At 40.5% G+C, this 24,691-nt stretch overlaps 1 protein-coding gene, 1 non-coding gene and 2 pseudogenes across 5 annotated transcripts in view; all 4 read right to left on the bottom strand.

Moving 5' to 3' along the window:
• The window catches only part of PDE1C (phosphodiesterase 1C), a 508,368-nt gene extending 507,999 nt beyond the window's left edge, over window positions 1-369 (bottom strand). For all 4 annotated transcript variants that reach the window (XM_064487468.1, XM_010988060.3, XM_064487470.1 and 1 more), the window contains exon 1: window positions 309-369. In XM_064487468.1, the coding sequence (XP_064343538.1) occupies window positions 309-348 (40 nt within the window). In that variant the 5' untranslated portion in view covers window positions 349-369. The remainder of the gene's footprint in view (window positions 1-308) is intronic.
• A 13,506-nt stretch (window positions 370-13,875) lies between these two features.
• LOC116153922 (ATP synthase membrane subunit K, mitochondrial-like) lies at window positions 13,876-14,491 on the bottom strand (annotated as a pseudogene).
• Window positions 14,492-15,977: 1,486 nt separating this feature from the next.
• LOC116154036 (ribose-phosphate pyrophosphokinase 2-like) lies at window positions 15,978-17,878 on the bottom strand (annotated as a pseudogene).
• A 4,562-nt stretch (window positions 17,879-22,440) lies between these two features.
• Window positions 22,441-22,514, bottom strand: LOC116154178 (small nucleolar RNA SNORD113/SNORD114 family). The gene has a single exon (XR_004138058.1). It is a non-coding gene; the product is annotated as a small nucleolar RNA SNORD113/SNORD114 family (small nucleolar RNA).
• Window positions 22,515-24,691: the final 2,177 nt, after the last annotated feature.

Raw genomic sequence — 24,691 nt, 5'->3', positions numbered from 1 at the left:
GCACCAGTACAAAGCTGGGGAAAGGGATCCTTAGGGTGTACACTGGCATAATCTGTAAAACTGTTTAAACCTCTGTGAAAGATGATCCTTCTGAAACAATACCTTATTCAAATGAGTCAGAAATGAGTCTTAACTTGTGAGAGTTAGTGGGCAAGTGTTATGGGCAAGAGGTTATGGACAAGAGAACAAGAAAAGCAAACTCCTGTTGGGAGACAGAGCCTTCATTTCTCCCCCCGAAGGTAAGAGGGCCCCCACAGGTCTCTATGGAGCAGCTCCCCCGAATCCTTACGGAAAAGAAGGAGACTTACCCTCAGGGCTGGGGAGTCCGGGCAAGTGGGGCTGGGACATGCACTCCGCACGCTTCAGCACCAGGGACAGCTCTGGACTCGCTAACTTCGCGCGCCCTTCCGGGCTCGGCGCGACTGGCTGAGCCTCCGGGGCTGCGGGCCCAGCGGCCGCCTCAACACGTCCTAGTCCAAGCCTTCGGGTCTTGGAGAGCGCAAATAGGTCTCTGCGAGCACTGGGAGCAGCCGGTGGCGCCTCGGGCTGCGGCGGCGACGAGCCCGGCTGCACCACAGCGTTACGGGACCGCGCCAGCGCCGAGGAAACGGAGCCCATCTCAGCGGGCCGGGCAGGACCCAGGTGAGCGGCCACAGCTCCCGGTGGGACCCACACCCTTTGCCTGCCAAAGGTCTACTCTCTCCTCTCTTCGGAGCACCCCGAACCTCTGCTCCGCCTCTGACTTCTCGGGTTGCAGTCCCTCCTCGGCGGGGGAGGAGGAGGCGGCTTAGGGAGAGCTGCGTGCCCACGCCGGGTGGATCGAGGAGAATCGGGAGGGTCCACGCCTGTCTGATACCGGGGGTGGATGCGGACACTTGGAGGGGTCAGTGTGCAGAGGTTGTCCGCAGACTTTACCGGGGGTAAGGGGGAGGAAGGGGCATGGCATTAAATGAGGGCTACTTTCCTCTCTACTTTCCGCACTTCGTTCACCTGGGGCCAAAGGCTTGGCGCGAACTTCCTGCTCCTCCCGAAGCACCGGGGCCGCCTCGGCCCCCTCGGGAGGATGGAAGGTTTAGCGAGGGTGGAGGAGAAGCCTACGTGTGAGCCTTCTCATTGATTCTTCTTTGAGCCAATATCACTTCTCTTCCAGGGTGTGCATTCCTGCTGAACCCAGCTCCTAACTGCCCCTTAGGAAGTCTTGGCAGTCCCCTTCCCCAGCCTGTCTCCTCCCTTGCCCCTCACCCTGGGTGCCTCCCTCTTTGGGGAACCAAGAAACTTCCCACCCTTCCTGTGAGGGGTTGGAGGTGCAAGGGGAGGAAACTCCAATAGTTCTCCAAAGGAAAACTGGGAGACAGGCACCAGCCAGCCCTTGCAGCTCCCATGAAGGGAAGCCAGAACAGCCAGCGACCCTGTAAGGACCCTTCCCTGCTGGACCCATCCCTTCTCAGACAGCAATGGGAAGATGGTGACCCCCTAATGTGGGGCTAGAAGCAGGAAGAGCAGACTGGGATTAAGTTCCAGCTAAATCTGTTGCCCAGAGAGGTTTCAAGTCTTGCCCAATGTCACAGCCAGTTAGTAATGAAGCTGGATCCTGTGCCTGGGACTCCTCTTTCTAAATCCTGTCTCCTATCCACATTGCTCTGCATTCCAAAGGTTTTCAGGCATTGAATTATGAAGCAAGACAATTGTGAAATACACAGTGTATCTGAGGTTGGAATATATGAAAGGAGAGACAATGACTTTATCAGAGATTCCCCAGCTGGCCTGGGAACCAACCTGCCCTCCTCCTTCCTCAGTGCCCAGCTCTGATATGACTCTTGACACTGTCATCTGTGAAATAGATACAAATAGGTAAATGTAAAGTAGTATTATCACAGAGATGGCTTCCAGATCAACAAAGCCCAAGGTGGGAGAAGAGGAAAAAAGGTTTTAGAATCCTCAACTGGTATTTAAGTCAAAGGATTAACAAGAATGGGACAGCTGTGGGTCCAACACAGCTCTCCATCTTCAACCTTGTTTCCTGTGAGGTGGGCAGAAGATGAAACCCTAGGCCTTGAGCTAACACTACATGGAGGATCCTCCACCTTTTAGGCAAATACACACCATGATACACATGCCATGCAAGGAGCATGAGGACTGTCCTCTCATCTCTGCCAATATCAGGAACCCATCTTCTCAGGGCTCACAAAAAGGAATCCAAGTGTCCACCAATCCATGTGTCTGTATGGCTATATGAACTTCTCTATAACGTTTAAGCTTTTTTAATTCTTTCTTTGCTCACCTGATGAACAAGTAGGCCCTGGTAAAAATCCTTACTCTGGGCAAAGGACCTTTTAGAAAGAGCTCCCTGGGCAGACATTTCCTGTTCTAGCACCTTGACTTGATTTTCCTGCAGTACTAACGTAGGCTTTATTAGCAACAATACAAAGATGGGAATGGAAGGAGGTGAGATGTTCTGGACCTAGTTAGGAGTAACATACTCCACTTGACTGTACCTACTGGGAAAACACCAATGTAATACTTCTGAATGGGATGGTGAGGAGCTGCTATCCTAAACGCCCAGAGTCCCCCCCTGCCATGCTGGCTGACTTAAGCCTTTCCCCAGGATACACACACGCCCTCCTCCAGGACTGAGTCTCGGCTCAATTTAGAGTTTGGTTGTTGACTCTGCTGCTGCTAATCAGATTCTCCTGGTTCTCCTGTCAGTGGGAAGAGATGAGCCTGGAAAACAAACAATCCCTGTCTCCTTTTCTACTTACATTTGTCAAAATTGGACTGTGTATGGTCAGCTAGAGCTTGGTGAGAGGAAGCTGTTAGAGAAAATGTCAGATGTAGGTGATATTCTCAAGCCCTTGCCTTTCCTTTTCCAGGCTTTTGACCTCATCCATCAAGGGCAGGAGTGCTCCAGCCAGACTTCCAATAGTGAGTACTCAGCTGACTGTACATTGAGAGGCCTTGGAAAGATCGGACTCACACATCAACATCCTTTGAGGATGTTACCAATTGAGTAACTTTGGATCCTGGATGTTTTACCATTGACAGTGTTGAATACTTTCTGAAATGAGTGAGGGTGGAGAAATTCCCCTCCCTTTCATGTCCTGGAAAACAGCTTAAAAGAAAAAAACACCCTTCCTCAAATGACTAAGGTAACACTTAAGGATGCCCCATTGCTGACCTAAGACAAGACTAGACACTGAACTTTCAAATTCCCATTCTTTGCCTCAAATGACTAGCTGAACTGTTTCATCCCCATTGATCAATTGGACACAATGCTTGTTAACTAAACTGTGGTTAAGTTAGGTTAACCTAACTCCTTCCTCCTCCAGGCCTCTGAAATTCTCTCTCTCCTTCCTCCAGGCCTCTGAACTTTGGCCCACTCTCAGCCTGGGCCAGCATACAGCCTTCCCAAGAATTAACTGGCCTCAGGGTAAAAGATCCTCTAGTCTTGTTACTCCTCTCTATAAAAGAAAACCACTTTTTGCCTAACACTTGACACACCTGCATGCTCCCTATGGCAATAGTCCCTTTCCCCTCATGCAATAATTCTTTCAAATAAAGTCTCTCCTTACTGAATTTGGATTTGTTTTATTTGACACCATCTTTCAGAGTTCCCTTGTAGAACGTAAGTATTCCCATGAGAAGGCATTCTAACCCTCAGTTACCTAATGTTTTTATGCAGGTTAATTTATTCATGTTTGAGTGAAGAGAAGGAGGGCAGGCAAAACACTTTGGGGACTTACTGGGCACTAGACACAGCCCTGGACATTATATATACTTTATCTCATTTAACCCTTACAACAATCTTAGGATATAAATATCCTCACTTTTCAGATGAGAACATTGAGGCTCAGAGATGTGAGATGATTTCCCTAAGACTCCACAGAGGCGAGACTGGGACCTAGTCATTAACTTGGAATCGTAAGTTCCACCCAGTCATCCCCAAAGGAAACTCAGATCCCAGAGTCCAGCCTCCTCCTTGATCAGGTTGGGTAAACTATAATCAACCAACATGTTAGTGGCAGCAGGGACCAGAGTAAAATCCAAATCTTCCAGACCAGTCTGCATCTCATTCCAGCACAACCATAGCTAACCAGTTTCACCAGCTTCACAGCTCTGTCTTGTTGTCAGCCTTATTCTAACTGCTCTCTGCCAATGCAGTCTAACAATTTCCAAGAAAGTTCAGAGGACTCCAGAGAAGGCCCCAAACTAGTATAATCAAATGATTTCAAGTAAAGTCACAACACACAGGAGCAATGAAGCAACTCATCTGAGCTCCATTAACATCCATTAGGCCCCAACAGTTTTTTATGGTCAACAAAAAACACAGAATTAGACATGACTCTTGCCCAGTGGGAATTATGAGCCTGAGCTATACCACAGGCATCAGCAAATAAAAAGAAAAAAACATGTCACTCAACCTTGAAAGGTCAGAGGATGACCTGCTCCAGGGAAATCTGAGAGCAAGAGAAAGGTTGGGAGGCATTCTGACGTCATTGTTACCCTTTGGGTACAGTACAGGGATAAACATTCCAAGTATTGTTCTTAAAAACAATGATACATGGGATGTTTTTCTGCTAGATGTTCCATTGTTTCATATTTGCCTTTGCAGTATCCTGGTAAATTAGAAAGGTTAAGGTATTATTCAGTCTTAACGTGAATTATTCTTATGTCAGTTCAGCCTGATGAATTATTCTGTATTCAAATAGTACAAAGACTTAAAAGCTAAAATGGATTGCCTAGACCTAAGTGGTGCTTAAGGAGAGACACAGCCTAGCTCTAGCTCTAGCTCTCAGGTCTTCTGACTCCAACCAGTGGTCTGTCTATGGTAAAAATCAAAAAGAAAATTTAAGTTGGATCTTTGGGCCATCTGTTTATTCCAACTGACCATCCAGTGTAGGTCTTCCTTCTATAGGGCACTGACAAAGTAAATCAAAACTTACAGCCCCTAATTAATGCCTCAGGAATAGAGAGTTCATTATTATGTATAATATATTCTTTTTCTGATTATTAAAATGATACACATTTGTGGCACAAAATTCAGAAACTACAAAAAAGCATAAAGAGTAAACGGGAAATCACTCATAATCCCTCCACCCTGACATATCCTTTATCTTCCCTTTGCCATTAAAATACAAAGGAAGCGTATGTTTATTTTTTACTGGTATTACACAGGATAATATCCAAGATATGATTTATATCACCTCTGGGATAGTGTCTTCCAGTTATCTATATCCACTCCAATAGACTCATATTTTACAAAATTAGGGTCATACTTTATATATCACTTTGAAACCAGATTTTCTCCTTATTATATTATCTTCAGAAAAGAATTTTAAACTTCCATAAAACATGATTTGAAATGTCTACTATACAATATAATCATTCATTCCTTGACACACCACACTTACTTCACCTCTACTCCAATGTTGGCCATTTACATTGTTGCCATTTTTTACTATTAGAAAAATAACATGGAAAGAACATTAATATACTAGCCTATTCCTGTCATAGGTTATTCACTGCAACTTTATAATAAATTATAACAAAATTTTATAAAATCTTGGACATTCTTATACAAATTTTCTTCTAGATTTACTTTTTTAGAACACCCCCCTAAAAAGATGAGGTATTATTTGAAATGCATTATTGCAGATTAATCTAAGGAAAATTGATATATTGACTCTTCTCATTGCTAACTGAGGCAGTCTACTTATCAATTAGACAGAACAAATGTTTTAAAAAGCTGTTCTTGAAACAGATTCATAGACATAGAATACAAACTTTGTGGTTGCCAAGGGGTGGGGGGTGGGAAGGGATAGACTGGAAGTTCAAAATTTGTAGATACTGACAGGCATATGTAGAATAGATAAACAAGATTATGCTGTATAGCACAGGGAAATATATACAAGATCTTATGGTAGCTCACAGTGAAAAAAATGTGACAACGAATATATGTATGTTCATGTATAACTGAAAAATTGTGCTCTACACTGGAATTTGACACAACATTGTAAAATGACTATAACACAATAAAAAACTGTTAAAAAATAAAAAATAATAAAAAGCTGTTCTTATTAATGGTTCTAAGCAATAACCATCGATGACCCCTAATATCAGGAGAGATGAGACCACCAAACAGTACATGCCTCCTGACAGAAGTTCTCACCACCACCTGTGAAGTGTCTAGCCAGAAGAAAAAAAAAAATCAAACCTGAATTTGACCAATCCTCTAGATTTACTTACCAATTTATAGAAAATACAGGGGACAGAGGGTCATGATAACTGACATCATAGGGTTGTAATCAGCAAAGTCCAGATGGTGACATTTTACAGGACAAGTAGCTGATTTCTTCAACAAATAAACTGCGAGTGAATGTGGGGGAGAATATTATACATTAAGAAACATATCAACCAATTGTAATGAACTTTATTTGGATCCTGATTCAAGAAAATTATTACCAAAAAATTTCATACTACAATTAGAAAAATGTAAAAACTATCTGGATCTTTGATGATGTTTAGAAATTATTGTTAACTTTTTAGATGAAATAAATGTTATGCTTAAGTTTTTATAAACAGTCCTTATCTTTTAAAATGCCTACTGAAATATTCACAAAGGAAATGATGTATCTAGGATTTGCTTCAGAATAACCCAGGTGAAGGCATGAGGGGAACAGAGATGAAAAGATTGGCCAAGAGTGGATTTGAAGCATGGTCAGAGGTCCATGTGAGTTACCTATCCCATTCTCTCCACTTTCCTATATGTTTTAAGTTTTCTGTAAACCGTTTTTGATTTTACCTGAAATCAGTCTCACTCCATTTTGTGCTCTCGGTCTGTTCTCTAGAGTAGTATTATTAAAGGTGGTTGTGACGCTTATTGGCTCATGAAATTAATTAGTGGGTCTCCACTGGCCTTTGTTTTCTATGGAAAAGAATAGAATGAAATGGAATAGAATATAATGGAAGAGAAGAGAAGAGAAGATCAGAAGACATATTGATTTGATTCATTCTCTGTGTGTTGGTGTTTGTCCATTTCTTGGCTCACAAAATAAATTACATTTCTTACTCTAGATTGTAGGGCAGAAGTATTGAAAAGCATTCCTCTAGAGCATTGATCAGCACCTTTTTCTATTAAGGGACAAATAGTAAATATTTTTTACTTTTCAATCAGTATAGCTGCTGTCACAGTACTTACCTTGCAGTTGTAGCGTGAAAGCAGCCACACATGACACATAAATGAGTGTGCGTGACTGTCTTCCAATAAAATTTTATTTATGGACACTAAAATTTGAATTTCATACAACCTTCACTTGTCACAAAATATTATTCTTCTCTTGATTTTTCCCCAACCATTTAAAAATGTAAAAATTATTCTTGGCTCCAGGACTGCACAAAAGCAGGCAGCAGGCTAGATTTGACCTGTGACCTACAGTTTGCCAAACTCTAGGTATTCCATGGAAAATTTTATTATGGGGAGGGAGAAGGTCACCCTGGTGAAGCTTTAGGATCTGTGTGACTGGGGAAGCAAAATAAAATTTACTATTGCTTAGTTTTATTTGTGTGTGTGTGTTTTATTCAATTTATTTTGAAATTTCAAATAACATTTTTAAAGGGCTAGAGATTTTTCTTGTCTTTCAAAAGGAACGTGAGTTCCCATAGTTAAGAAACAGTCTTCACCACAATCACCTCCCATTAGGATGGCTGTTATTAAAAAAAAAAGAAACTCATAAAATACCATATTTTACAATACATCCTTGTTTTTGCAAGGATGTAGAAAATTGGAACCCTGTGCACTGTTGACAGGAATGTAAAATGGTTAAGCTGCTATGAAAAACAGCATAGCAATTCCTCAAAAAATTAAACATAGAATTATCATATGATCCAGCAATATCACTTCTGGATATATACCCAAAAGAACTGAAAGCAGGTCTCAAAGAGATATTTGTACATCCATGTTCCCGGCAGCATTATTCACAACAGCCAAAAGTTAGAAGCAACACAAACGTCCAGTAACAGATGAATGGATAAATAAAACATGGTAAACATATACAGTGGAATATTATTCAGTCTTTAAAAAGAAGGAAATTCTGTCATGTGCTGTCATATGGATGACCCTTGAGGACATTATGCTGAATGACACCAATCAGTCACAAAAGACAAACACTGAATAATTTCACTTATGTGAGGTACCTAGAGTAGTCAAACTGATAGAAACAGAAAGTAGAACAGAGGTTGCCAGGGCCTGGGGGCACGGAGAGATGGGAGTTGTTCAATGGGTATAGAGCTTCAGTTCTGCAACATGAAAAAGTTCTGGTGATTGGTTGCACAACAATGTGAATATATGTAACACCACTGAATCATTCGTTTATAAATGATTAAGATGGTAAGTTTTATGCTATGTGTATTTAACCACAATTTTTAATCCAATTATTTAAAATGAAGAAACAAAGAAAGATTCCCCAAAGCAACAGCTGAGATTTTGTTACCTCAAAATTGAGACAAAAATATCATATATATGGCCAATCAGTTTCGTTTAGTGTGTCTGCATTTGATTGGTAGTGGCTACCTGTAGCACTGTGTTTAGCAAGAATCCGTAGCCACCTGAAGGCAGAGAAGGGAAGAGTGCGGTGATAGATTAAAGGTGTCTGTCAAAGACAGAGGTAGGGAGAGATAGGCAAGTATGCCACTGATTTCCCAGCAAGGCCCCATGGGTTTTACTGTGGTTGAATTTCTGCCAAAGTTCCTGTGATTGAAATCTAAAGGCTATTAGCGGGAATGCTTCAATTGCTCGTAATTGTCATTACCCTGTAGTAGGAAATAAAGCTAGAAAAGGAAACCTAATGTCTGTAATTCCCTCAGACTTTAAAGAACATCTGCATGTACTGGGCTGATTATTCAGTTTTGTCCCCTCAGGCTCAGTTCTGAGCCAGAATCTAAAACAGAAAGAGAAAACATAATTCTAAAGGACACCAAAGTAAGAGAAAATATTATGATGTTATTTTTATTTATAGGTAAAGAATATGAAATATATGTATGTGAAAATATCCTTTAATTTCATACAAAATTTGTATGTGGGGTGTGTGTGTGTGTGTGTGAATCTATCCTAAGATAGAATGAATGACATAAACTTTATACCACATACCATATACAAAGACATATAAAATCGTAGCAGAGATACATAAGAAAAAGGACTAGTCTCAATATCTTTCGTATTGCCAGCTGTTAAATTTAAAGATATTCAGTGTATTTTTATGTTATGAGGCAAACAATGGTCCCTGAGTGTAATCTGGTCTATTGCCTGTTTTTATATCATCTGGGAGTTGAGAACGTTTTTTAATATTTTTTAATGGTTGGGAAAAAATAAAACGAAGAATATTTCATGGCTTGTGACAAGTATATGAAATTCAATCTCAGGGTCCATAAACAAAGTTTTAGTACTGGAACAGAACAAAACCCGTTCCTTGACATATTATCTGTTGTTGCTTTTGTCCTGCAATGGTAAAGTTGAGCCATTTTACATAGATGTTATGGTTCACGAAGCCAAAAATATTCACTATCTGGCCAGTTACAGAAAAAGTTCTGAGGGAAAGTGGCCATAATCATGTCTGGGATGTAGTTTCTCTTACAGATTCAGCATTACAACTTCTATTTTGGATCCAAAAGCAGGTAACATTTCAAGCAACTTGGGGTTTATATTTACCCATCTAATTTTATTAAAGTAGACCTTAATCTAAAACAATTTAATAAGTGATAGATCAGTCTGAATGTTTTGATAAAATACCAAAATACAAATGGTTATTGTAATAAAATTATTAAATATTAAAGTTGCATTAATTAAAATATTAAATTTTCATTTTAATTTTTTAATTTAAAAATTATTAAATAAAAATTAATTTTTTATTTTTAAATAGGAAACAGCAAATAGCCTAGCACCTGACATATACTGGATATGCAATCAACCTTTGCTGCATTTAATTAAAATAACTTAAACCTTCCTATTTCAATTCATTAAACAAAGCAGTTACTCCAAAGGCCACTTATTCAGACTTCGCTCTAGCAGAGGAGTCAGCCACCACCACTTAAGCTTTGGCAGAGACTTAACCTAAGGCAGAGGAGTGGAAAAGCTTTATGGTGAAAGAAAGGGAATATGTCAGGTGTGTCCTGACTTAGGGCTCTTGGCTCGGGGAGCTGCAAGTAGGTTACCTAGAAGCGGAGCATCTTACATGATTAGTTAGGAGTGTATATTTGGCTTTCTCCAGTTTGTCCAAAGTTGGAAGTACGAGCAAAAATTAGAGAAGCTGTCTGTTATTAATCAAGTCTTGGACACTTTGGCCAATTACTATAGGAGTTGTTTGTTTCTGGACTGATTGCTGCAGCTAGCAGGTCCAAGTTATATTTTCATATACAGCCTGTTTGTATATTAGCCTCTCAAATGCAAAAGACTTCAATCCCACAAACATTTATACAGCCACCAGCAGTGTGCCAGGAACTGCATCGGATGCTAGGAATGAAAAAATGAAGATGACAGGACCAGCGCCCTACACTGGTTGGGGTGGGGCTATAAAAGGACATTTTAGGAGGACAGTCTTACCCTTGTCTCTTGCAGAGATGAATTAAAGCTTCTCTTAGAAGAGCTATTGACCTATAACCCTGCAAAAGAAATTTTACTACCTTCGAAGGTGAAGAAATGCCCTTGGAGTTAGGAAATGTTTCCTGTCCTGCTATCATTCAAGACAATATTCTCAAAGCTTACCCAGCAAAATGATAAATCTATGAACTTTCTTTACTTAACATTTTTTCAGTTTAAGTCCTGACACTTTTAATTTTTTGTTTCACTGTTGCTTCTGATCTTACAAACAAGAAAGTTGAAAACTCTATAAAAATTAGACTAAACTAAGATGCAACAGCCTCCCACAACCAGTCCATTGATTTTTTTTTAGAAACATATTCCTGAATATTTAATGGCACCAGCCAATTAGCAATTGTTATACCCCTGTGTCCCAATCCCCATTTTTTACCTGGAGCCTTGGTTCTCACTCCCCACTGGGCTTATGGCTGCTCGCCTCCTTTGTCTTTCTCGGACATCACAAGTCCTACTGGCTTCACTGAGCCTTATCAATGGCATCCATCACTTCTGCCTCATTCCATTGGCCAGAGAGAGTCACCAGGCCAAGCCCAAGTCAAGAAAGCAGGGAAGTAGGCCCCACCCAAAGGGAAACTGAAGAACCAGGGCCAATGACATAGTCTATCTCACAGTATCTTTCTCTGCCACTGCACACTGGTGTAAATCATAAATAAGAAAGCTCACGTCACCTGTCCCACAGCTCCAGCCTCAAGTCTCCTCAAAGTCTTTAATATTAAAGCACAGTAGGGAACTGAGCTTGGGACTAGACAAAAGGGTTTGTTACCCAGTTCTCACCATTTACACCACTGAAACCTTGGGAAGTTACTTAACCTTTCTCTGACCCTTATTGGTTTTATCTGCAAGACAGATATAATAACAGTGTCCTCCTTAGCTGTCAAACATTACATGTCTTTATCAGTTAGGGTACAGCAGGAAGGAGGCGGCACCCTCAAACTGGACAATTTGACAAGAGTTTAATAAAGGGTCTCATCTATAAATGTGGGTAGAGTTTAGAAAAAGCAGAAAGGGAGAGCATAGTATCCCAGGATCAGCAAGTCAGGGAACTGGTACCAGTCCTAGGTCTTTAAGAGTAAGGGGTGCATCTACTACCTTGTATTAATCTTATTTTACCATCTTTGCATCTTTGGAGCATTTTAAGGAATTTTAAATAAATTCATCTAATTATACTTCAGACAATGTGCATTAATAACAATAATAATCACAGGTAGTCTGCCCAGAGCACTTTCTTTGTGCTGGGGGATATGTTAAATGCAACACTTAGCTAATTGTTTAGAGCAGGTCTTCCGATGACAGATATCCAAGATTCAAAGGCCAGCTCCACAGTTTAGTAGCTGTGTGATGTTGGGAGATTATCTCACCTCTCTGTTTTTTAGGTTCTTCATCTGTAAAATGGGTGAATATAGTAAGTTTGCCATTAAACTCTCTCAAAATGAAATGCTGGCCATAGTAAATATCAACACCTGTTAGCATGTCATCACTATACAGTCATGTCCTCACTACAACACTGTGAGGTCAGGCTAGGATTAATCCCATTTTATGGACAAAGAAACAGCTTCAGGGAGGTTAAGCTACCTGTCCAAGTTTATGCAGGTTCAAATTTAGGTCCTTCTGATTCAGACCCACGCATGTTCTTAACCACCGTGCTATGTCAAACTCCCACCATTTAGCGCTCACTTCGGCAGCACATGTACAAACTCCCACCATTTATCAAATTTGCAGCATTTTGAAAGTGACAGAACTGTTTTAGATCTATGTACATTTACTTTCTTTTGTCTATTTTTGAATTTGAGGAACTTTTTTTGCCAGTTTTTCTATAGGGCTATTTATTCAGAATGCAACTAGGATCACAACAGACTAGGAGGCCACGGCCTGACAACCAAAGGACGAGTCACCAGTTCTGCAGTCTGAGGAGGGAGCTGGGTCCTGGCAACCAGCGGGGCGCCCAGTGGCAGCCTAACCAGAACAGGAGGTCCAAGCAGGAGAAGCAGCAATGCCCAGATGAGACCAAGGCATTTCCACATCCTCTGGTCTCCACAGTAATGATTAAATACAGGTAAAATTATCCAGCAACATGGAAACTACAACATAGAAAGGTTAAATGACTTGCCCTTTAAGTAAATGCTGTAGCAAGACTTGGTACTAGAGCTCAAGGTGTGGGGCATGGAGTGGAAGAAAGAAAGGGGCGGGATTTCACAACAGAGCACCCCTCAGAGGTGACCGAAGTGGTTGCAGGCGGAGCTGTGAGGAGCTCCCGGAGCCTTGTCTGGGTTGAAAGGATCCAGCCAAGGCGGAACACACCCAAGTCCAACTGGAGCATGAGCTGCCCCTGGGGTCTCCCTCCAAGCCACAGGCTGCTGCCTTAGGGGGCAGAGGCAGTTTTTGGAGGAAGGAGGAAGGGAGTGTAGATGAAGTTGTAAAGGAAGGAGACAGAGCGCTCTGTAGGACCAGACCCCAGGGTGCTACCTAGCAACCAGAGCAAACCCTATAGAGCACAGCCTCCATTCTGCAGCTGCCTCAGGCTGCAACTAGGAAACTCCAACCATCTAGCCCATGACCAAAGTGGGAGGAAATATTTGGGTTCTATACCAGCTGCACATACAGGAAAACCTGACCAACAGCGGCTTGCTTAACTGCAAAAATATTTATTTATCATCTAACAGAATGTCTGCAGATAGGTAGTTCCAAGGTTGTTCAGCTTCTCTGCACTTGTGTTGGCCATCTTCTTAGGATCACAAGATGGCTGCCAAAGCTCCAAGAGTTGCATCCTCACACAATAACAATCCAAGCAGGAACAGATAACTTTAGGTTTCCCTTCTCTCCTGAAGAGGGGGAAACAGCTTCACTTTCTCTCCTCTAGATAGCATCCTAATGCCTTCATTTAGCCACGTAGCTCAGGACGAGAGCTTTTGAAATTAATGATGCTTTTCTAAGAATAATTGCTTCTGCTCTAATCACATGCTAGTTCTTGCTGCCCACGGGACTCAGCATTAAGGCTGCCTAAAGGAATCAGCAAATTGCCCCAAACGCACTGCTCTCAAGCTCCCAGGTGGCTTAACAAATGATGATGAGTCACCCTAAGCCAGGTAGTCACCCCACAGCCCTTATAATGTGAGCTGCACGTCAATGTGCTTCCCAGGAGGCAAATCAAAATATGGGGCTGGGAAAAATAGAGGCTAAATGTTTTCAAAACTTCCCTTCTGTTTTTTCAAATTAATGTGAAATTCACATAACATACAATTGACCATTTTAAAGTACACAGTTCAGTCGGGTTTAGTATATTCACAACGTTGTATAACCACTAGCTGTCTTTAGTTTCAAAACATTTTCATCAACTTATTAAAACACCTTCTACCCATTAAGTAGTCACTCCCCATTCTCCTCTATTCCCATCCCTGATAACCTCTAACCTGTTTTCTGTCTCTGTGAATTTTCCCAAATCTAAGGATTTGCTCATAAAATGACGAGTTGACATTAGCTTCTCTAGGCATAGGAACTTAGATGGGGTACAATTTAGAATCTGTTTATGTTGCTTCCACAATTGGAGTTTTTTTAAACCTTAATTTGAAGGATATGATCATTAAAGCAAGGCCTCCATATGTAGCCAGTACACATTTCTTTCTACCTGTGAGAGTTTAATAAAAGCTGAAGTATTTTCTGTCACCAATGAAATGGAATTGGGCGTCAGTTTTTGCCATGATTTCAACCTTGCAAAAGGCACAAAATCCACAGGTTGTGTCCTTCATCGTATGCACCTGCCCCTCCTGAGGATCATTATTTAAAACTAGTTCAGTTTATTCTTAGACTCTCAACATCTCAAAGCAAAACATTTATCTCTAAATGAATTGGTTTTAGCCACATCAACCTGTCTGTATTTGCATGTCAAGATGTCTTCATAAACAGGTCAAAAACCACCCTTTCATTTCTTCAAGAAAAGAAATTCAAGTGCAAAATTCATATACTTCTCAAAAATAAATATTATATAGCTCGCAACAAGTTCATAGTGCATAGCAGAGGGAACTATGTTCAATACCTTGTAGTAACTTATGGTGAAAAAGAATATGAAAACGAATATATATATGTTCATGTATGACCGAAATATTATGCTGTACACCAGAAATTGACACATTGTAAACTGACTATACTTCAATAAAAATGTATTTTTAAAAAAAAGATTTGGCAAATGAAGATTCCTAGGCTTTGTCTACTTGGGCAAATCCCTTCCTCCCTTTTTGATCTGAATTATTCAGGTTGGATGTCCAGCCAATCTGTTTAGAAAGTTCAGCCCTCTCTTCAGCTGTGTAGGCTGCATGGCATCTCACTTAGGAAAATGTAAATGACCAGCTAATGAATAACAAAATCCTCGGTGAGGTTTTCCTCACAATCACTTTTACTTTTGGCAATTCTTGAAGATCATCCTAATAAAACAATTAAGGTTTACTTATTAGTACTTTTTTCTTGACATTCTCCAGCTCGTAGTTTTCAGATAAAATCTGGTAGTTAAGACAATCATTTTCCTAAGAGACGTGCTATTTCAGAATTTAAAAAGGAAAAGCATATTTAGTATGAATGAAATAAACAAATACAGAAAGAAACAAAGAAAAGGGGAAGTGTTTTAAATGCATTTGGAGTCTCTCATAACAAAGTCATCTATTTTATACCAAAAAGCAAAATAAAGTATTCGACTGGATAAATTCTAATGGATTTGGTAGTCTTTCTTTTGAAGGAAATCCACAACATAAAATTATAGAGGAAAAACTGAGGGGTAGAAGGTAAAAATACAATGTAAATTAAAAATGCATCTCAAAAAACTAGGAAATACTGTGCATTTGCCAACGTCAATTTGCAACTCACTGACAGTCAGAATTTGCTCATCAATTTGTTGGTAAGTTTTAAGGAGAATAGCTCTATTGCTGTATACAACTTTGGAACTTTAAGATTTAGAAATTCAAGTAAATGGGAGTAGTTACTGCATATTTTAAGAAGCTGTAGTTTAAAAGTTATGGCGATTTCCTGGTTAGATTAGAGGCAACTCATAAAACTGCATTTACTTATAATTACATTGTCCCTGATTTGTCTAACTTATATGAGAAAATAAATGGGTGATTAGCCATTTTTAGATAAATAAAGTTCAGTTCAAACTAAGCACAATAGCTAAACTGGTTTATTTGACCCTGAAAGGCAACATTCGAGGTATTTCATGATTTTCTAATGCTCGTTCAGAAGAAAAGGGCTAAATTACTCAAATGTTCATAATATTATTATTACATGTAAAATAGTACACAAAGTGCTTTGGCAACCTCAGAAATATGTAAACAATGAATTTCCACAAGAGGATTATATTATATAAAGAAATTATATAACTATCTACAATTACATTACATGATTGTGGCCTCAAAGTACAATAAGAACAAAGGTAAATGTTACCTGTCACAACAAAGCAAAATAACACAGACATTTCTTATTCAAGACAAGTTCAATTAAAAACAAAACAAACCGTGCTCTATCCCTGTCCGTTGTCTCCTATGACCATAAAGATATGTTCCAAGGTTTAAAACAGAGATCTGATGCTTTAATATTCATCATTCTACTTTTTTATTGAGTTCTAAACTCAAAAAAATTTTTAGTTCAAAGTATAATATTTGAAAGCATAGCATTTGGGAGCTACAGAGGGCCACGGCTAAACAAGTAAGAGACAGACTTGCCGTTGCCTTTTGGATTATCTCAGCCAAAAATCACTGACATATGAATAACTGGAATCTTAGAGCAGTGTTTCATCTTGTCTTCTTGAGAATGGTGTCTGTGACATCAACAGCCTCAGAGGCAGCATTATTAATTCTGGGAAGAGCTGGCCCACAGACGATTCCATGAGTCAAAATGGCATAAACACCAGTGGTTCCAGCATAGAGTAGCTTGACTGCAGCACAGAATTTTGCGCTACATACATGACGTCCACAAGGATGTCCACCTGACCTTGAACATCGCCAGCCAGAATCATCTTATCCATCCCTATGGCTCTCCTCCTCTCTGGATGAAGCAAGGCAAACTCCACATTCAGTCTGTCCATGAATGGGAAACCACAACACTGTTCCTCCAGTCTGCAGTATTCCCTTAGTTCTGCATGTAAGTTATCCACAGGGATATCGAAGAAGCCCTGGCTCTGAGCAGCCTGCAGGTCCGTGGTAGTGATGCGATCTGCCCCAACTGCTGTAAGCAGATTGGCTACACGTTTTTCAGAAACTGATGCATGACTCTTGTCCTTTTTATCTTGTCGGGCATCATGGAAAATACGGGAGTACCACCTTCACTCTAGAGGACCATTTGGCTTTGTACCGTTGATCATAAGTTCCACAGGTGTCATTAATTTTTCCACAGCTACTCTGAATGATAATAGAAAGCCTGGCCTCTCACACTTTCACCAGTTTCTGTGCTGACTTCCTGGTTGCTGAACTTCTTACTGACCACCTTGTCTAGCTCCAGCCCCAGTCTGTCCTCCACTTTCCGGGACAGGCCTTGGCGTGAGCTGCCACAGAACAGCACCACACTGGGCATGGCTGGGGCATGGTGGAGCCAGAGGATGCTCAAGGTGGAGCAGGGAAGAGCTGCTCCTGATGATGAAAGAGGAGGAGGAGGAGGATGGGGTGGGGAGGTGGATGGGGGGCTGGCCTGAGGCAGGGAGCCAGGCTCTGGAAGGGTAGTCTTATTTCTGCCACATGTTGTTTCACCTCTTTCTCATTCATTCTCTTGCCATGTGAGCAAAGAAAACGACTACAACAAAAACGAAAGTGACCCGCAAATATTTTAGTATGGAGTATAAAATCACTACTCTTAGAACTTTTTGAGATTTCTTGAGCCATTGTAATTCCCTCACGTATCTTACTTAGGCTGCTTCTTCCCTATGATTAGCAGGAAAACCTTTAAAACAAAAAATGCTTGTGTGTTTATTTAGCTCATGTACTAAAAGCCCTTGAGTGCAGGTACCTCCATGTGCTACCCCTGCCAGAAAGGATGTAGACTACATTATAGGAAATGTCAAAGTGTAATGCGGTGGGGGTGGGGAAGTCATTCTGTGCTCAGCCAAGACCCCCATCAGAAAGCGTCTCTTCTTGCTACAGAGAGTACAACAAAGCAGAGAAAGTTTATGAGGTTGAAAACAGGCAGCAGACAAAGCATCAGATGGAGAGAGTGCTTCTTAGCCCAGCAACAACATAAGAGTCACTCCCAGAAAAGCAAAAACAGAACCTCAGCATTTTGCAACATGTATTGGAGGAAACAAGCCTTAATCGAAATCAATTGATGAAAATCAGAGTAACATGAACTTTTTGCAAACACTTGCAAAAGTAGAGTCAGAGGCCGTGATATGAGCATACCATCTACTGGGATTAATCCCAATAGAAAGAGAAAAACATGGGATAAATGGAAGAGGAGCGACAGATTCTGGATACAGAAGACTCGATCTGAACAAGCTTATTCCTGTGGTTCATTGGTTGAGAGTTCTGTATTGATTAGCATTCTTTCAGCAGCAAAATGACAACAATAAAATAGAATGTTCCAACCCAAATTAGCTTAAATTATTATAAGGAGATGCACTGGTCCACTAAACTGGAAGACTAGAAGTAGGGTGGTTCTTTCTCCATTTCTTGGACCTCTGCCATGTCTTGGCTTCATCCTCAGACTGGCAAGGAGACAGCCACTGCAGGTGCCAGCCTCACGTCTACACACAACAAAGCCCTGAGGAAGAACACAGCATGCTTTCCAGGCCAGAGGAAACCTCTAAGCAGAAAGAACCATGTGCTTAAGGCAGGAGGTCATTGATGTAATGTGGAAAACTTTGCCCGAGTTACAAGTGACCAGGGGAGTATTACAGGGGGTGCTGACAGCACCCACTGCAGTTCTCAGAACCCACTCTGCAGGCAGACCCCTCAGCTTCCACACCTGAACCACAATCTCCCCTCTCAGATGTTCCTGGTGGCCATTCTAACTAGATTTCATCTAGATTCAATCAGCAACAGGGGAGGAGTGGTCTGGGCCACACTGTGCCCTGGGCCAGCTCCCAGCAGTGGTTCTGGAAAGGACAAGACTCAACTTGTGCTGAATACCTACTAAAGGCCAAGTTCTGTACATACACTGTCTCATGACGATGCAACACTGTCCTGTGACGTACAGAATGTCCTCCCAATTCTCTAAACACACACGCGTACACATACACATACACATACATATACATGGAAACAGACCTGGAAAGGGAAGCAACTCATCCATCTCTAATGTCTAGGAATTGACATAGCCAAGACTCAAACCAAACGCGGTTAACTCCGAAACCTCACAGTCTTCTCTCCTGACACATGAAGAGAGTCCAGTGCCTCTTCACCTCTCAGAACATTTCCCTTAGATCAAAAGACCCAAATTTAAATTCTTGGGAACTTCAGAAAGCCCCAGTCCTCCCAGAAAAAGGATGAAAAAAACCTGACTGTTTGCCAAGATATCTTTTACTAAGACTAAAATAGCACCCAAACCCTGACTACATGGAAACCACTCCTTAAAACACATCCACTTAACACAAAGTCCTTTGAACATCGTGCTGTTTTGGGTTTATATGAGGAAAGACTGATGAAGAACAAGCCAGTGCAGAAACCTACTCATGTTACCTCTCTCCATGGGAACACATTCCAGGGCTAGGGATTAAAGGAATTCAGTACCTGTTAAGTGGAGAGACTTTGCCTGCAGGAGGAGCAAGCTTTAAAGAGTCCAGGTGACGTATGTGGCAGTGTTTTCCAGCGTGGGGACTGTGTCGCACCAAAGGAGTGGATAATTTTAGCAAGGTCCCCAGCAGATGATTTCCCCAGTGAGTCTCTGAAAGGGACTCCTTTTTCCCTCTCCAGGGCAACATGAGCTGGGATTATTCTTTCATCCCCTGGAGGAGACTGGATCCCAAATAAAATCCTTTGCCCCACCCAAGAAGCTCTTAGCAACCATCACCTTGGTCTCATGTTTCACCACTGGGGCAACAATTCCAATCATTCACAGGCGTTTAATGGGTGTCTACACTACTGGCAGCCCTGTGAAAAGCATTAAGGATATGCATATGAGCAAGGTGTATTCCCCTCCAAGAACCTCCAGCGATGGAGGATTTGCATTTTTTGTAGTAAATTAGACAACAGGGGTCAAGTGCTGGCATTGTGTCTGGCATAGAGATTTGGTTTAAAAGACTACAGCCAAAAGAGAAAGAGAGGAAGGGCAGAGAAAAAGAAGGAGGAAGGAAGGAGGGTGAAAGATGAAGCAGATATGGCATGATGGTGATAATCGTTGAATCTGAACATGGAGATGCTGTCAATGTTTGAACGTTTTCATAATGAAACGGTTCTTTAAAAGGCTTGCTGGAAAAAGAAATGTAAATGAGCTGATAAAATTAATGCCAGATGATCCTTGGATTCGTTTCATCCATGCAGTCTTGCCCAGCCTTCTGAGAACCAGGCGCTGAGGGCACTAAGAGCAGGAAATCCCTGGGCAAGGCTGTTGCCATTTTTGCTTGGGAAAATCCTGGCTTGTCTTCAACCTGTTCTGAATCTAAGAGCAAGTCAGCCTCTAGTCTGGGCAAGAGGAGTCCTCTGTGTGGTCTAATCTAGTTCACTAGGATGCTGTGTTTCACATTTGTGCCTGTAGCAGTCAAGCTTAACCAAGTGGGTTAAGAAGATCGTTTATTTCTCACATGCAGATGGCCAGGTAGGGGGCAGCGGCCCCACAACTGCCAGACACTCCTTCTTGCTTCTGGGCAGTGTCCCTCACACACTCTGCCACTTCATTCCCATCTCACTGCCAGACTCTTGTGCATTTGTGCATGATTCTTACATGATCTCCCTTAGCTCAATTCTTGGGGGAAAGGTTTTAGACTAAGTGGAAGTTAGCTTGAATTGTTGAAATGGAATTGCTGTGACAGAAAAGCCACAAAAATAAGTTGATTGGGAGGCTCATTAAACAGTAGTAATAATAACACCGTTTATTGAGCACTCACCAAATGATTGAAAACTATACTGCATTCTTTACATACACTGGCTTAGTTTTTACAACCCCGAGAGGTGGTTATTTTTTCCCAATTTACAAATTTGGGAGGGAATTGAAACCAGGGATATTAAGTAGCCACCTAAATTCACACAACTAATAAATGACTGATCGGGATCAGAGTCCAGGTGAGTCTGATTCTAGAGCCCAAGTTTTTATCCACAGTATTATATACTTACAGCTTTTTACAATTATACACACACACACACACACACACACACATACATATATACATACATACATACACATACCTCATGTAGAAAATAGGAAGGAAAGGATTATTGCTTTTCAAAAATAAGTGTAAAATAGTCTAGATTCAACCCTTTACCTGCCCTTGTGTTGTGACCCCTAAGTAAGTACAGCAGAGTGGAAGACAAGAATCTGATTTGGAATGCAGATCTGGAGAAAACTAAAAACCCTTGGCTTCAGCAACTAGTGGCCTGTTCCACAGTGCCCTCCGATGGCCAGCTGATGTCATACATTTTTTTTCCTTAGATTCAACAATGAAATGTTTAATAACAACCGAAGATTAAATCAGGGCTAACCTTGGATACAGGAGATTCAGTCTGTTTTCCAGCCATTCTCTGCCCCAGCGCCATGTGAAATGCCCTCACTCTCCTGTGACTGGAGCAGACAGAGCAAGGATTTGGGCAGGAGGCTGAACTGAGCTCAAGTGCCAGCTCCACCACTTAGAGATGTCAGAGTGGGACTCACAGGACACTAGGACCAAGCCAGGGCTCCCGGAGCTTCTGCCTGTTAACAGCCAGAGCCTAATTTCATCACTGCTTTAAGGGTCAGTTGACTCTCCAGCCACATTCTTGAGATATTCAGTCACCTAATTGCCATTAATCCTTGCTTTATGTATTTCATTGACTTAGTATTTAGGTATGGATTATCTTTTCTTAATATGTATAATTTTAATCTTTTATTATCTTTTTTGTTTTCTTTTTTATCTTTTTTGTTTTCTTTTATTTAATATGTATAATGTTTACTCTCTCAAAAGGTAAAACTCAATCTTGAAACTGATCCATATCAATAAAACTGAATCTTTTTTATCAGAATCTTTAAGACCTTCTTCAAAGAGGTGAGACTTTTATCCATTTATCTCTTTTTAAAATTTTTTTAAAATTCAAGTATAGTTGATTTACAATGTTGTATTAGATTCTGGCGTACAGCATGGTGATTCAGTTATACACATATACACATATTATTTTTATTTTTTTGCAGGGGGGAGGTGTTTAGGTTTATTTATTTATTTGATTGAACTCAGTACCTCAGACATGCTAGGCATGTGCTCTACCACTGAGCTATACCCTCCCTCCTCATCTTCCTTTTCATTACAAGTTATTACAAGCCAGTGAATATAGTTCCCTGTGCTATACAGTAGGAATCTGTTTTTTATCTGTTCTGTACATAGTAGTTTGTGTCTGTCAATCCTAAACTCCTAATTTATCCCTCCCTCACCCCTCCGCACCATGCATTTATTTCTTAATGGGCATCACTGTTTTCAATGTTTATCACAATATATTTTGCCTCACCACATGTGTTCATAGTTGACCAAAGCTTCACTCTGTTCCTTATATATTTATTTGTATTTGTTTAATGGTTCTATTATTACTCAATTAATAATAACAAACCTACATCTATAAAATCAATACAAGAATATGATCTGTGTATATTCCTAACCTCTCTCTGTAGAAACAGTTTCTATTAAGGAAACAGACTAATTATGTTCCATGTTGGACCTCAGCATTTCAAGCATGTATTTTCATTAAACACGACAGTTACGCCACCCGTCTTCACCATTGGTCTGTATTTGGGTTTCTTTTTGTTCACTCCTTTCTACATTTTTATCAATTAAATCATTAATTCATTTATAATAAAAAATGCATGGCTCACAAAAAAACTCAGGAACAATATTCTTGAAAATCTCTAACAACAGTTTATAGCTTTGAGAAAAAAAAAAAAAAAGATATTCAGAGGATGGTGGTGCCAGTAACAGCCCAGACTAGTTCCTCATCCAGCAGTGCAACAGAATTTGTCTCCCTTGAAAGCAGGACTTTGCATAGCATGTTTGAGGCTGTTTTGTTTTTGTTTTTGTTTTTGTTTTTGTTTTTGTTTTTGTTTAAAGAAGGGAGCAGCCATTCAAGACAGGATAACGGAAAAGCACTTTGAAGTCTCCATGACCTGTCACATATAAGTATTGAGCAGTGGTAGAGGGCTCGGAGACCTTGCAGGACTTCCAAAAGGAAATGACACTTGAACCTAACTCAAGTCTGAGTAGAAGTAAACCAAGTGAAGAGACGTTTGGAGACAAAGGTATTCTCACAGGGGCCCAAAAGGAGTAAAGCCAAAGATCAAAAGGGGTGATGAAATAAAATGTGTATTTTATGACAAGAATGTTGTGAACATAAAATTCTCTGCCCATCTGGGCCTTCTCCCTCCCCTTTAGTGTGCATTGTGCATGTGCATTAACCATAACCAGACCTCCTTAAAAGATAAGAGTCCTAGTTGTGGTATATTTATACAATGGAATACTATTCAGGCATAAAAAAGAATAAAATAATGCCATTTGCCGCAACATGGATGGACCTGGAGATTGTTATTCTAATTGAAGTAAGCTGGAAACAGAAAGAAAGATACCATATGATATTACTCATATGTGAAATCTAAAAAAAAGAAAAGAAAGAAAAAAAAAAGACACTATGAACTCATCTACAAAACAGAAACAGACTTGCAGACATATTAAATAATCTTCTGGCTACCGGGGAAAGGGGGTGGAAAGGGATAAATTTGGGAGTTTGAGACTTACAAATGTTAGCCACTATATATAAAAATAAGTTTTTAAAAAGTTTCTTCTGTATAGCACAGGGAACTATGTTCAATATTTTGTAATAAATGATAATAAATTTATATAATAAATAAATTTAATGGAAAAGAATATGAAAACAAATGTATGTATATATATGCATGACTGGGACATAGTCCTGTACACCAGAAATTGACACATTGTAACTGACTGTGCTTCAATTTAAAAAAAAAGCAAAAAAAAAGATAAGCCATTTTTCCTCCTTGGACTGGCCCACTCTCAATTCTCGGGAATGTACTATCTTTCATTATTTTTTTTAAGTTCACTAATAAAAAAATCTTGCTTAAATCATGAAAAAAAAAATTTTTTAAAAGATAAGAGTCCTTCTTAGTCTTGTAAGGGGTCATGACGATCCACTACTTGCTTTGTGCCTGCCGATCTGGACTGTGTAAACTGTCAGCACATCATCTGATATATAATCCTTTATCTCAAAAGCATTTACAAGTGTGCTTTGACTTGTAATGGGTGGCACAGTCCTCAAAACTTTTTGAAAGACTGTCTCCTGGGTTATAATCCTCAGGTTGGCTTGAATTAAATGGTCCATTTTTTTCTCAGATCGACTATTGATGCTTTTTTGGTTGGCATTTTCAGGGTATAGTCAGCAGGATATCATCAACACTGACCAGAGGACACCTGGAGTCTACCCCGAACTGGTGGTCAGTGACAGCATGGCCCTTTGAGTCCTGCTGGCTTCTCCATACTACTCAGGTGTTCCACTGAGTTCTCTTGATATCCAGATCTCATTGTTTTTAAGTAATGATCCTAAAATTTTATTTGAGCTGTTTTTACTTACGACTTGGAGTCTTAAGGGGCACCAGTGCATTTCTTAGGCAAGGAACTAGGAGGACCTGCAAGGGAGGCCCAAGGAAACTAAACGGCTGGCTTTTGTTAAATCTGGCTTAAATTGGAAAAGGGGTTGCTATATGGTCTGAACAAAGCTTTTGCTAGTGAAATGAGAGAAAATTATTCAGCTCCCAAGAACAAGGGGTATTTGCTCCTTCTGGCCACAGGGTGTCCTCCGGTGACTGAGACCCTAGCAAAAGTGTCTGACAACCAGTCAAGATGTTCAGTGGTCCTACAGGGAACCCCACTACAAGCATTGAATAAATACTGTTCTTCTG

Source organism: Camelus dromedarius, chromosome 7 (assembly GCF_036321535.1).
Source record: "Camelus dromedarius isolate mCamDro1 chromosome 7, mCamDro1.pat, whole genome shotgun sequence".
In the NCBI taxonomy this organism is placed as follows: Eukaryota; Metazoa; Chordata; class Mammalia; order Artiodactyla; family Camelidae; genus Camelus; species Camelus dromedarius.
The sequence above is the reverse complement of the archived record's forward strand: the minus strand, read 5'-3'. Positions and strand labels throughout refer to the sequence as shown.